Source organism: Balaenoptera acutorostrata, chromosome 16 (assembly GCF_949987535.1).
Source record: "Balaenoptera acutorostrata chromosome 16, mBalAcu1.1, whole genome shotgun sequence".
Taxonomy (NCBI): Eukaryota; Metazoa; Chordata; class Mammalia; order Artiodactyla; family Balaenopteridae; genus Balaenoptera; species Balaenoptera acutorostrata.
The window spans coordinates 73,816,145-73,829,946 of NC_080079.1; the positions used below are offsets into that span (position 1 = coordinate 73,816,145).

Sequence of the window (13,802 nt, forward strand, 5' to 3'; positions counted from 1 at the left end):
TCTGGTTGAAATAATCCATCACTATGTAAACTTAACTTGTTAACTCTAACTTTTAGCCAGGTAGACAAGCTATTGGTTTGGTATGACGAAACATCACTGAATTAATTTTTATGCCTTTGTTTCTTCTCTGCCTTAGCTGCAAGTGTCCACTGCTTGGAAAAGTGTGGGAAGCTGACTTGGAAGCTTGTCGGTTGCTTATCCAGAGCCTGCAGCTCCAGGAAGCCAGGGACAGCCTGTTGGCAGAAGATGAGAGACAGACGGATGACTTAGGGGGAGGTGCTTGTACAACAGCTCTGGCCATCCCCCCAAGGCCCCACTCTGAAGATGAGAGGAAGACCCCTTTGCAAGCATTTGAAGAGTGGAAGGTGCACCTGACCCCTTCTCCTCACTGTGCTGGCAGTGAACAGAAAGAGGTCTGTCCATCCTCATAGCCTCAATAAGGGCCTTACTCTGAGGGATGATTTGGGACCACACTTCAAGTGAGAGCAGTAAATACTGGGCGGGCTTCCCACTGAACCACCCAAACTGTTTAAAGATTTAACAACTCCTGAATATGATTACAAAATGATGTAGAATTTTTATAGAAGTTGTTTAAAATATAGGAGAATGGAAAAAATTAGTTCTATTTTTATTCTAATTTCATGGCTATAGTTAGAATATACAATCTAACATATAACTACTATATATATAGCCCACACTATATATGGCATATATAACATATAGCTACTGTATGTAGTACATATTAGATATGTCATATATGATATTTAATTTTGTATTTAGAATCTATATCTTACAATATTGGTTCATTAGAATCAAACACATATATGTATATATTCCAGTAACTGTTTTTGCCAAAGCAAGATCATAATGAATGTTAGAATTTGCTCTTTTCATTTAAAACAACCTAATACTTGGCCTTGATATATGCATTAAAAATTAAAGTGTAGATTTATTCAACATTTTACCCCAAGGATGACCTAGATCAACAGAGAAGAGTTCCCCACCCCTCCCCTCCGTGGTTCATCTCTCCTCTCTGCCCTCCCCTCTCACACTTTCCCCTCTAACCCTAATAAGATTCTTTCAACGAAAGGGCTCCAGGAATTTTTTTCCAGTTTCAGTGCTATGACAGGAGGCTTTAGAGCGCTTTTCTGGCCAGATTCCCAGCTGTTCTGAATATTAAAAGAAAGTAAAACCTTGGTGAAACTGGAGGAACGTGTCATTTCACGTTCACATCTCATGTTTGCCATTAGTAGTGCCCCCTCCCTGGGTCTCTGCCATGACTCACCAGGGAACGCACCCCATTTGCGTGCCCCCCCAGCGTCCTGTCTTCAGGACCATGGTCTTTACAGAGCACACGCTCGCTGACAACGTGTGCTTACAGTCACCGTCTTCTGGACCACTGGGAAAATTGATACTTGATCATATATTTGAATTGAACAACCTGATGAGAAAGCAGGCTGTTGTCACTCTCTGGAATCCTGCTGGCCTCATAAAGTTAGGCTGTGCACTGAGCTGTCAATGATCTCAACTCCTTTGTTAGCTGAGGTCCTGCAGGTGGAATCCTCCACAAAGCCTGGTTGCCCGAGCTCGTGCTTACAGCTGGTGAAAACTTGTGGCCGGTTGCAGTTGGCCAGCTTCAGAGAATATTCTGGTGCGAGGGACACACTGCCTGAGTGTGGGGAAGGGAACCCTGGGTGGAAGAAACTGCAGGCCCTGGGGCTGAGTCTTTGAAGGTAGGACTGGCTCTCCAAAGGGGGCTCCCGGGAGCTCAGTGCCAGGACAGGAGCCAAGCCAGGTACATGGTGGGGTTTGCTGGGACAATGAACACCCCTGGAGGTCATGCCTGCTTCAGCAGATCTGACCTTGTAGGGGGAGTCTCCTCCCTCCCTCCCTCCCTCCCTCTCTCCCTCCCTCCCTCCTCCTCCTTCTTCCTTCCTTCTTTACTTCCTTCTTCCCTCCCTCCCTCCTTCCTTCTTTCCTTCCTTCCTTCCTGCCTTCTTTCCTTCCCTCCCTCCTTCCCTCCCTCCTTCTTCCTTCCTTCCTTCTTTCTTTCCCTCCCTCCTTCCCTCCCTCCCTCCCTCCCTCCCTCCTTCTTCCTTCTTTCCTTCCTTCCTTCCTGCCTTCTTTCCTTCCCTCCCTCCTTCCCTCCCTCCTTCTTCCTTCCTTCCTTCCTTCTTTCTTTCCCTCCCTCCTTCCCTCCCTCCCTCCCTCCTCCTCCTTCTTCCTTCCTTCCTTCTTTACTTCCTTCTTCCCTCCCTCCCTCCTTCTTCCTTCTTTCCTTCCTTCCTTCCTTCCTGCCTTATTTCTTTCCCTCCCTCCTTCCCTCCCTCCCTCCTCCTTCCTTCCTTCCTTCATTCTTTCCTTCCTTGTTTCTTTCCCTCCCTCCCTCCCTCCCTTCCTTCCTTCCCTCCTTCCCTCCTCACTGTGCCCATGTGTCCCTCCAGGCTCTCTGGGGGATGACTCTCCTAAGTATAGGAGGATTATTCTTCCTCTATAACATTGTAAGCACCTGCCAATCCGGCTATAGGAAAACAGCTTGTTTGCTTACAAGTAGGAAAATCAGAGTCGAGGATGAGTGGAGTAGAGCTTTATCACAGAATGATTCCCCAAGTTTCTGTGGGGAGGAGGCGCGGGCTGTGACTGAGAGAACCGAAGAGCACAGTGGCCGCCTCTTTAAGCTCCAGGACTGAGCCCCCAGCTCCGCCCCCCGGCTCCGCCCCCCAGCTCCGCTCCCCCGGCTCCGCCCCCCCCCCCCCCCCCCCCCCCCCGCGGAAGCACGGAGGTTGTTCTGTAGTTTTTCGTTGCTCTCTCGGGGGTGGGAGAGAGACGAGGGGCCTTGAAAGCTCCTGCTAGCTCAGTGCCATCTCCCATCCTGTGTCTTTCCCGTCCCATGTGCTGTTCCTGCATTGCTTTTCTGGGTTTATACTCACAGAGGGAGGCGGGCATCTTTTGAACTCGTTGAGTGGCAGGAATGTTAAGATGGTAGGTATTTTCTGGAAAGGGCAAAATTGTGGAAACAGAAAACAGATCAGTTGTTGCCAGGAATTGGGACTGGGGGAAGGGACCGATCGCAAAGGGCAACATGAAGGAACTGGGGTGGGGGGCAGTATGTGACAGCACTATTCCGTATCTTGATTGTGGTAATGGCTGCATAACTGTGTGCGTATGTCTAAATCTATAACTTTACACCCAGAACTCTACTGCATGTAATGTTACAAAAGTGACTATAATTTAAAAAAATAACATCTCCCTACTTAAAAGTGACGCTACAGATGTTTGAATTGGTCGCACTTGGCTTAGGGCTATCGGAAGACAGTACAGCAGAATGAGCAGAGCTGAGGCTGCCGGGCTGTATACAAGCTGCATTCCCTTATCTGCTAAAAAAAAAACAAACAAAACAAAAAATGAGGATAATGAAAACCATCTCATGAGGTTGCTGTGAAGATTTAAATAAAATAGCATCTAAAGTGATATTAACGCATGTATGTAGAATCTAGAAAAATGGTACAGATGAGCCTATTTGCAGGGCAGGAATAGAGACGTAGACGTTGAGAACGGACATGTGGACACAGCGGGGGAAGGGGAGGGTGGGACGAATTGGGAGATTAGGTTTGACATAAATACACTACCATGTGTAAAACAGATAGCTAGTGGGAACCTGCTGTATAGCTCGGGGAGCTCAGCTCGGTGCTCTGTGATGACCTAGATGGCGGGCGTGGGGTGGGAGGGAGGGAGGTCCAAGAGGGAGGGGATATATGTATATGTACAGCTGATTCACTTCATTGTAAAGCAGGAATTAACACAACATTGTAAAGCAACTATATCCCAATTTGAAAAAAAAAGTGAGTGGTACATACATAGTAGAGGCTTAAATAATGTTTTGTGTGTGTGTGTGTGTTTATCACTCTTTCCGGCAGTCACAAGAATCTCTAAGACCTTTTAAAAATAATATACCTTGCTTCCTTTATTAAGAAGCAGAACCGAGCAATGAATCAGTGGGAGCTATTCAAGAAAAGAAAGGCTTAATAAAGGAAAAGTCTTGTTTGTATTTGCATGGAGGATCTTAGGCTACTGAAGGCACAGACTATAACCAAGGGTCTCATTCGGAAGGTGTTTTTGTTTTCCTGCCTCGGTTTCTAGGGAGTCATTGAAGGCTGGGTCCTTGTGTGTTTATCCTGTGGCCACAGTGTCTGTTTGCTTTGCAGCTGTCAGTTGGTTTGGCTGTGGAACTCCCTGCTGGGTCTGGCCACCCCGCGCAGGTTTCTCTACTGAAGCATGATGCCCTGAAGGCAGTCAATTTCTTTTTAACCCAAATCTTCCATGAAAAATTGCTGACTTCTTATGAAGGTCCACAGAGAGATGGATTTTCAAAGCCTTGCCTGTGCTTATCTGCCCCACGTGGGTGCGTGCATTTTGGTTGCACTGGTTATAACCAGTGCTTTGTCATTAATTAAAGATTTTGCTGTGTTTAGGGTCCCACTGGGCTTCTCAGCACCATTTTCCCCATTTTACAGCTGGGCCCATTAAGGCATCGTAATTTGCTGTGAGCTTTGTTACCGAGGCGCTTGCGCTTCCTCGATGGTGAGAGCCCTCTTCTTTTCCAGTTTCATTACAGCTCTCCTGCAAGCCTTTTCTGGGACTCTGGAAACAATCAGGTGCCGTTGGCTCCGCTTTATAGACATTACAGAAATTGCATGGGGGCCAGAGAGGAGCTGGGGAAATCAGTGAGCTAGCTTCCTCTGCTCTGAAGTTGCTCTTTTGTACTCGCTGTACTGGCCATTATACCTGCGTAATTGTCTCTTTCCTGTCTGCAGCCTGAGCTGCTGGGGTGCTTTCTGTTTTTACTACAAAGTGGGCTCCCCTCCCGCAGAGTTCCCCTGGACAACGTCACGCTCCCAGCCTCCAGCTGCTTCCTTTCCCAGCCAGTAGCTGCCACCAAAGAGGCTCAAAGAGGCCAAAAATGGTCCAGCAGCTTTGAGCCATCTCATGCAGGATTTGAGTAGCCAGGGTTAAGATGTCTGCGGTGAAAGGAATTAGCAATAAGACACAGTGTAGCTTTATTTTTTTTAATTTTTATTTTTTTATGGAAGTCTAGTTGATTTCCAGTTTTATTTATTATACGGGTCTCCAGGAATGATTGTTGATGTCTCCCAATTCCTTTTTGCTCCATTTCACAAGAAAAGAAAGCTGGAAAAACAGATCTGTGGTGAAGACGTGTGTCCTCACCATCTTTTTTTTTTTTTTTTAACATCTTTATTGGAGTATAATTGCTTTACAATGGTGTGTTAGTTTCTGCTTTATAACAAAGTGAATCAGTTATACATATACATATGTTCCCATATCTCTTCCCTCTTGCGTCTCCCTCCCTCCCACACTCCCTTATCCCACCCCTCTAGGTGGTCACAAAGCACCGAGCTGATCTCCCTGTGCTATGTGGTTGCTTCCCACTAGCTATCTATTGTACGTTTGGTAGTGTATATATGTCCATGGTCCTCACCATCTTAAACTGGTTTCTAATTCTAGAAACCTCTGAAGTGGTCAAAGGGATGCTTCTTTGGTCCTGACAGATGCAGACCTGATTCTCTCTCTTCCCTATCACTTCCCGGCTCCCTTGAGCTCTCAGAGAGGCAGCAACCTCACCAGCGAAGCGGGGTTGAAAGATCAGGTCCTGAACTACACGTCTTGATAGTTCTTACACCTTGGAACTTATGAGACAACCCCCGGGGGTGGGTGGGACTGCTCACTCACTCATCATCTGCTTTTACTCTTTTTTGTCTAAGACCTTTGGGGAGAAAGCAAAAAGCTTGGGTGTGAAGAGAAATTCCACCTTCTCTACAATTTAGTATTTCGTGTTGCAAACCCATCCTCCTTAGCCCAAGAGTAGAGCACTAGAAGCAATCAGGCTGCCATCAGGGTTGGTAATTGGTTGATTAATTAAAAAGCCAGAGAATCATAAAAAATGATACATGTGCATTTTAAACTTTTTTTTTTTTTTTTTTAAGTTTGCTATAAGACCAAGGCTTTTTGTTTTTATAGGTCTTCCTGACTGGCTTTTCCCATGGCCATTCTTGCAGAACCCTCACCAATAATGCATCATCTACAACTACCAGTTTGCATTTCTTTAAAGAGGACTGGAAATTTCGAGAGCACTTGCAAAACAGTCCTATTTCCCCCTCTCTCTCCCTCTCTTAAATATTATTGAGTTTTCCCAAGGTTTTCAACTTGGTTTATATAGAGACAAGAACTCCCCTTCTTTTCCCACTAACATTTCATTGCTTTACATAGTATTTATGTTAATTATGGAATTAATTCAAGTGCAACTGGCATCAATAGGTTTAGAAACAACTCCACCGATAGGATCGGAAGTTGGCAGGCTCACAGGCTATGTCCTGGCCCTGGCCTTGGCCCCTGCCTTTGAGGGAGGGAGCAGAGCCCAGGACACCTGGCAGGTGGGAAGAGGAGGCTTCTGGGCCTTCAGTTAACTGGTTCATGCCGGTTCTCTCAGTTAATTAATGTTAGCTTGCCAGCCTCCTGCCCAAGGAGACTAAATGGACGCCTCGGATCCTCTGCTTTCCCTGCTTTTGGAAAATTACAGAACCACTTTCTTTGCTCCAGGGCCTAACTGTGGCACTTCTTCCACTAATTAAAAATAGTTCTGTGCTTCTGAGGAAAACAACCTCGGGGCCCTCGGAGCCTCCTTCACCTTGGAAATTCCTTGTCACTCATTGATGAACACTGAGGGGTGGATAGAGGCTGGTCACCGGCTGGCTGCTGAGGACTGAGTTATGGCAGTTACAGCACAGGCGGCTGCTCTAACGAATATGCAGTGTTTTCCTTTGAGTAGCTGAGAGATTTTTAATCCAGGCTTTCACATTTCTGGAAAGTGAACTCTGTTAAAAGCAGTCATTCTAGTCATCTCATAGCTGCATAGTTCACAAAAAACATTTAGAAATTCAAAAAAATGTTTAATCTAAGATGAACACAGATGAAAGTCGGTATTTGATTCTGTCCTCCTTGTAGTTCAGCATTTCTGAGCAACAGGCAGTTGGCAGGGCACACCCCCTGAAATGCAACCCCCCCAAAGGTGTTCTGTCTTCATTTTCTCATACAAAAAGGTCTTAGGGTTTGATGTCACTATTCCCAGAATCCGAACCCTTGTGTTCAATAGAGACTGTTGAGGTACTTGCTGATGCTATGAATCTCATTTACAAATAGATTTTTCCTCCGAAGATTCTAATAGAGTTGGGCCTTACACAACATTGGTGTCAAACGGAAGCAGACCAAATTCTCTCACATGATCATGGAATAGGAAATACAGCTTTCTGAAGCTCGCCCTTCATGTGAACTAGAAACCACAGGTCAACGCGCATACGTGAATTATCAGGCCATTTCTTCGTTCATCCATATCCTTGGTTCTGTTAATGCTTCTATTTAGAACTTTTCTTTGTAATAAGCGTGCAGATACTTGAAGACAATTCATTGCTCATTCTGATCTAAAGACCTCTAAATATTTCAGATGCTTTCCTTGCCACTGATGACATCTGGGTGCTTTTAAAAAAAAATACCCACTTACTGAGGGTGTAACCGTATCATTTGAATAGTTGGATGAATACTTGTATTATATGGAGTAGTAATGATGTACCTTTAGTGTCTTAATGTGTGCCTCTCTGCTTATTGGCTTTACATAATGACTGCAGAACTCAGCATTTATGTGAAAACACGAATACTTACAAAAGCTATTTCAAATAGATGTGAAAGATATTCTTTGTGGTATTGGACAGGAGTTTGAGGTAAATATTCTTTATGTGGGCAATTTAAAAAAGGGAAAACCATAGAACATTTCTGGAATGTATTTGCCAAGCAAATATTTTGGAAAACAGCCCAGAGAAACATGTTTAAGGCTGTGATTTTAATACGGAACTAAGGAAATGCTTTAATGCATCAGCTAAGCTCATGGATGGTGGTAATCACATCTGGTTTACCTCAAACTATAGGAGAGAGAATGAAACTTAACAACAGAACAAACATCATGTGGCTCAAGTCGCATCTTTGGTGTGTAAGGATGTATGTGCGCATGCAGGGATTTTAATTGATTTTTAAACTTAAGTATTTCTGTGGCTCAGCAATCTGTAAATGCAGACTGCTCTGTCACCTGTCCTTTCTTTATGATGTAGCCTGTGAATTTCATTGCAGGAATTAGACATTTTTATGGATAGGCAACTATTGCTGATTCCTTATTACATGACCAAGGAAAATAGGGATCTGAGTAGGGTAGTTGGACACAGAGTGGGATGTCCAAGGCGGGGACCTTCCCTTACACCACAGGTCCTGGCAAGCATGGGAACTATTGACAAGTTCTTTTTTTCTTTCTCTTTTAATTGAAGAATAGGTGATTTACAATGTTTCAGGTGTACAGCACAGTGATTCAGTTATATATATATATATATTTTTTCAGATTCTTTCCCATTATAGCTTATTATAAGATATTGAGTAGAGTTCCCTGTGCTATACAGTATGTCCTTGTTGCTTATCTATTTTATATACAGTAGTGGATATATGTTAATCCCAAACTCTTAATTTATCCCTCCTCCCCTCCTTCCCCTTTGATAACTATAAGTTTTTTCTCTATGTCTGTGAGTCTGTTTCTGCTTTGTAAATAAGTTCATTTGTATCACTTTTTTAGATTCCACATATAAGTGATATCACATGGTATTTGTCTTTCTCTATCTGACTTTACTTAGTATGACAGTCTCTAGGTCCATCCATGTTGCTGCAAATGGCATTATTTCATTCTTTTTCATGGCTGAGTAATATTCCATTGTATGTATGTACCACATCTTGTTTATCCATTCGTCTGTATTGACGGGTTCCTTAAGCACAGCACCCAGCAAAATGCATTTCCCACATGATATATAGACCTGAAAGGTACTTGTTGATTTCCTCAGATTAATTTTTAAATCATAGCAAGACTTCTTACTTCAGTTATCAGGCTTTTCTTGTTCTACTACTTGATGTCATCCCAGACATCATACTGCCTCTCCCTTTAGAACTACTTTTGACAGCATTTTAAAACATCAGCTATTTCAGCGTTCTTGATCCAGTGACTTAACCCAAGGTGGAACCAGTTTGCTCAAATGTGTGGCAGGTCACCGCTGACGAATAGCATTTCTGAAAGTGTTGCTTTGTTAGGTGTGGCAGCCTTTCATAAGTAAAGTTGGCAGCTACAGCAGTACCTGCCTAACTAGCAATTTAACCCAGTTTCTATTCCAAATACATTTTCTATTTGGGAAAAAAAAAAAAAATATATATATATATATATAATTTCCTTATCACTCTGGGTGTAGCTAGGTGAGATGTTTTCACCAGATACTCGTTCTTATCAAAACAATTATTATTATAATATAATATATTCCCTACCCTTGGTAGGGAGCTTCAATACATTCTCCAGTTTTAAAACTTTCAATGTTGATATTTTCCGAATTTCATAGGCAAGGGAATAGTCTTGTTTGTGGGTAACTCACTAAGTAAAAAAGTCCTTGCTGAGCCCGGCCGCAGAGTCTGTGACTGTGGTTTTCACCAGTGTGTGCAGGCGACTGCTCAGGGTAGCAACTGAATGCATTTTTGGATCTGAGTATAGACTTTTCTAGATAAATGTTTTTAGAAAGTCATTTTAATGAGAAAATCCTGCCCAACAAAGGAAATCCTATTTTCTCTTTTAAATCGCACTTCCCGAGTTTGGTGAGCAGGACAGAAATCTGACATCAGGTCTAATTCAACACAGCTGAAAATTTCTGCCCAAACACTCAAAAGTCTACGGGTTTTGATCATGAGGTGAGTTAAGCAAATTCTCTTTGAAATATTGCCTGACCGAGTTAGGGCTACCAAATCAGACATGCGTGGAGGGACAGTACGGAAGATTTAGGGCTCTTCCTGAGGCCGATAAAAGACGTGTTTGTGTGGAAGGGCTGCGGCAGGCGCATGGGACCTGACGGCTGCCCTAGAGGCAAGGAATTATCCCAGGCAAGGCTACTCTTGGCTGCATCCAGAGAAAGGAACTGTTCAGAGAGGTCTTACTGTCTCTGCCTGGCTCTTCAGAGAGGCGGCCTTGGCTAAGGCAGGCTGAGAAACAGCATTGCTTCCTCGAGACCTGGCGAAAAAGAAGTCTCCATTCCTTGCTTTGACAAATGTGTCCTGAGCGTCCTTTGAGAACTAGACAGGTGGCACTGGAGCTCCAGGGATGGCAGGACCTCATTCTGCTACCGCGTAGCTGGGGAGACAGGCAGGTATATACGTGTGGAAGAAGTTCTGTTCGTGGTGCTGGAGGAACACTCCTAGCCCGGAGTTGAGGTGATAGGAGATTCAGGGATCCAGAAGCCTGCCTGGAGGAAGCCCTGCCTGCAGGGCTTCGAAGAGAGAGGGAGCATTTGCTAGGCAGAGGAGGGAAGAAAGGCTCCTTAAGAGGCCCCTTTTCCTGGTACTGCTTCTTTCATTCTGGCCCACGTGGAAAATAGTTACTCCTAGGGCTAAATGATGGAATGGATGTATAGAAAGAAAAAAATAATAATTTGAATGGCTGAAAAGACTGCCTGATGGGACAGATTACTGGAGGGTTTTCAAAGCCACTTTGAAATGCCGAACAACCTGTACTTTATCCATTCAGGGTTGCAAATCCTACAAAACTCCATTTCAGCTAGGAATACCAATGACTTTGTAGTGGGTGATATTTTAATTTTCGAGTATCAGTCATGTAGGGATGTAGGGGTTTTTTTCTTGCCACATTTAATTTAATAATAAAGTGGAAGCCAACATTACCAATTTCACGCTGAGAAGAGCCCCCGTGCATGAAGAGCTACTGGATGTGGTTCAGGGAATGTTCACTGGGAATCTAGCAAGGCAATGCGAGTGACGAGCAGTGAAGGCTGTCATATTCTTATTCAGAGAGAAGAAAATCACGGTCCTTCCCAAGTGACTCGCCTGCTGTCTTCTGCTTCCAGCCTTGTGTTTCATGGACATGGGGACCAAAAGTCCCTCCCTCATCACTGCATCCCACGTTGTCCTGGTTACCATAATCGCCACTTCTAGGTGATGTGTATCCAAGTCGTGGAGGGACCACCTAACTGGGTGAGGGTGAGCCTTCCAGGAATCAGAGCAGACGTTGCAGAGTCCTGAGGGAGGAAGGGAGGGGAAGAGACATCTTCAGGCGCCGTTTGCTTCTCTGATTTCTTTCTGTCATCACTTTGTAGCTCCCTCATTCCCACCCTGGGCCAGCCCAACACAAATCCCTTTCTGTGTTTCCCCCCCTAAGTCAGATCCAGAGGAAAGAGCTGGCTAGATGTGGGGAGACCTGCATCTTGGACCCCAAGCCACCACTTTCTCCTTGTGTGACCTTCAGCAAGTCACAGGGCTTTTGGAGACGCCTTCGATGTGTGTGTAAGGAGGAACTGAACTAGATGGGGCTGAGGTCCCTAGCCCCCCGCCAGCTCCAGTTCTCTCTGCTTCTAGGTATGAAGGTGCTCAGGGAAGGGCTCGTGACATTCTTAGCAGCCCTGACTGAGGCGGCCCTTTGTAAACGCTGGCATTTGATGTCCTGGGAAACAGGTGGGAGCGAAAATGAGGGGCTCCACTTTCTTGCAGTTACATCCCAAGCTGGGGCCTCCAGAGCAGTGCACCTGACTTACAGTTCACTATTTTGGCTTAAAGAGAAATGCCGCCGTTTCTGAAGATCTATTGAAGGACAAGTTTTTGTTTTTTTTTAAATAAATTTATTTATTTTATTTATTTATTTTTGGCTGTGTTGGGTCTTCGTTGCTGCGCACGGGCTTTTCTCTAGTTGCGGCGAGCAGGGTCCACTCTTCGTTGTGGTGCGAGGGCTTCTCATTGCGGTGGCTTCTCTTGTTGCAGAGCATGGGCTTTAGGCACGTGGGCTTCAGTAGTTGTGGCAGGTGGTCTCAGTAGTTGTGGCTCGCGGGCTCTAGAGCGCAGGCTCAGTAGTTGTGGCACACGGGGTTAGTTGCTCCGCGGCATGTGGGATCTTCCTGGACCAGGGCTCGAACGCGTGTCCCCTGCATTGGCAGGCGGATTCTTAACCACTGTGCCACCAGGGAAGCCCAGGACAAGTTTTTTGAAAAGAAGTTTCCTCTCTGTTAAACAAGCAAACAAAAGCCCTTCAATAGCTCCTATTTCCCTTTTTATTTTTAACATTCCACTCTGGCTTAGACAAATAATATGGATAAAATTAGAGACTGGGGTAGAATTGAAAGTAAAGCTCCCTGCTTTCCTGCCAGGGGGGTCTCTGCAGAGTGAGCCGAAAACCCACTGGCTTAAAAGGACACACTTGAGAAAAGTGTTCTCACAGCAAGAGAGAAACCAGTGGTAACAGGCTTTATGCCTCCTGAAGAGACCTGCCATCCCGGGTGACTGTAGCACACACTCATGTTCCCAGGAGGATGCAGTCATTTAAAGAGGGCGACGATTTTGTCCTTCATCCCAGGCAGTGAGTGTGCCCCCAAGGGGGGATGTGAGATCCTGAGACAGGAATTCACTCGTGTCTTACACTTCTGCCTCTTGTGATGGAGCATTTTGCTGTGCTGTGTCCACTAAAGAGTCATTTTCCCCAAAGCTAGAAGGAAGCAAGGTCCCATTGGTTACATCGTAAGCAAATATGGCGTTCAGGATCTGCGCCTGCACATTCGACCAGGAGCCAGGGATCTGGGAACCAGTGACCAACAGCGGTGGCCACTCATTGAAATCTCTTTCTTGCACTTCTCAGCCTCATAGCCACAGTTCTCAGCCGGCTCCCCACCCTGAGACAAGTCTGAGCCTTAGCACTTTAGTGAACTTCAAGATCCGGTCGGTCTAGGGACTGGTGAGGGAGTACTTCCTGCTAGCGTTTTGCAAAGGTCCCGTCCATCCAGGCAGGCTCCTGTGTGGGGTATACCCATGTATCCTGCTGTTTTAGCTACTATGGCTGCATAACAAATCACCCCCAACTTAGTGACTTACAAAAACATTATAGGCAAGAATCCGTGGGGAGGGCTGTCTGCCCCATAATGTCTGGGTGTTTGCTGTATAACTTGAAGGTGGAGCCTGGGATTGTCTGAAGGCTCGGTTCCTCCCGTATGTGGCTGTTGGCTGGGTCCTTAGTTGGGGCTCTCAACCAGATGCCTACCAGGTGGCTTGGGCTTCCTCACAACATGGAGACTGGGTTCCAGGGCAAGTGATCTGAGAGACGTATCACCTATTATGATCTAGCTTTGGAAGTCAGGCATGTCACCTCTACCGTGTTCTTTTCATCGGAGGATCCTTAAAGGCCCCACCAGGTTCAAGGGGGAGAAGTAATAAACTGTCTCTTGACAGCAGAGAGGAAAGGTTCTGAAGGCCATACCGCTGTGACCGCACACACACTCCGCCATGCCTGGGCACAGCATGGAAACGACAAGGAAGTTCTGCCCGGCCCCTCCAGGCTAGGGTTCACAGGCAGGACCTCTACAGCTTTGTCCACCTGATGCTCGCGACTCTGGTCCAGTCCTGCCCTCGGTGGACAGATGGGATTTCTCTGGATGGAGCAGAATTTTTCATCAGATTGATAAAATATGTAAATCTGCCCTCTCATCAGCTGTCACTTCTCAGTTTAGGTCTTAAACTAATTTCATTCCCAAGATTCCCCTGTGAGAGCATTATGGTAAAGCCATAAACCACTCAAATAATACTCACCCAGGTCACACCCAGTATCCTTTCAGTACAGGATCAGGATCTGTCAGTAGTGGTTTGTGCAGGAACTTGGTGGAGATTCTGTAACTTGG

The 13,802-nt window shown here is 45.4% G+C and overlaps 1 protein-coding gene across 1 annotated transcript in view; it reads left to right on the forward strand.

Moving 5' to 3' along the window:
• Positions 1 to 13,802, forward strand: part of DISC1 (DISC1 scaffold protein) — a 363,915-nt gene that overhangs the window by 330,481 nt on the left and 19,632 nt on the right. Inside the window, exon 11 of the mRNA XM_057530626.1 lies at positions 137 to 413. Within this exon, the coding sequence (XP_057386609.1) occupies positions 137 to 413 (277 nt within the window). The remainder of the gene's footprint in view (positions 1 to 136; positions 414 to 13,802) is intronic.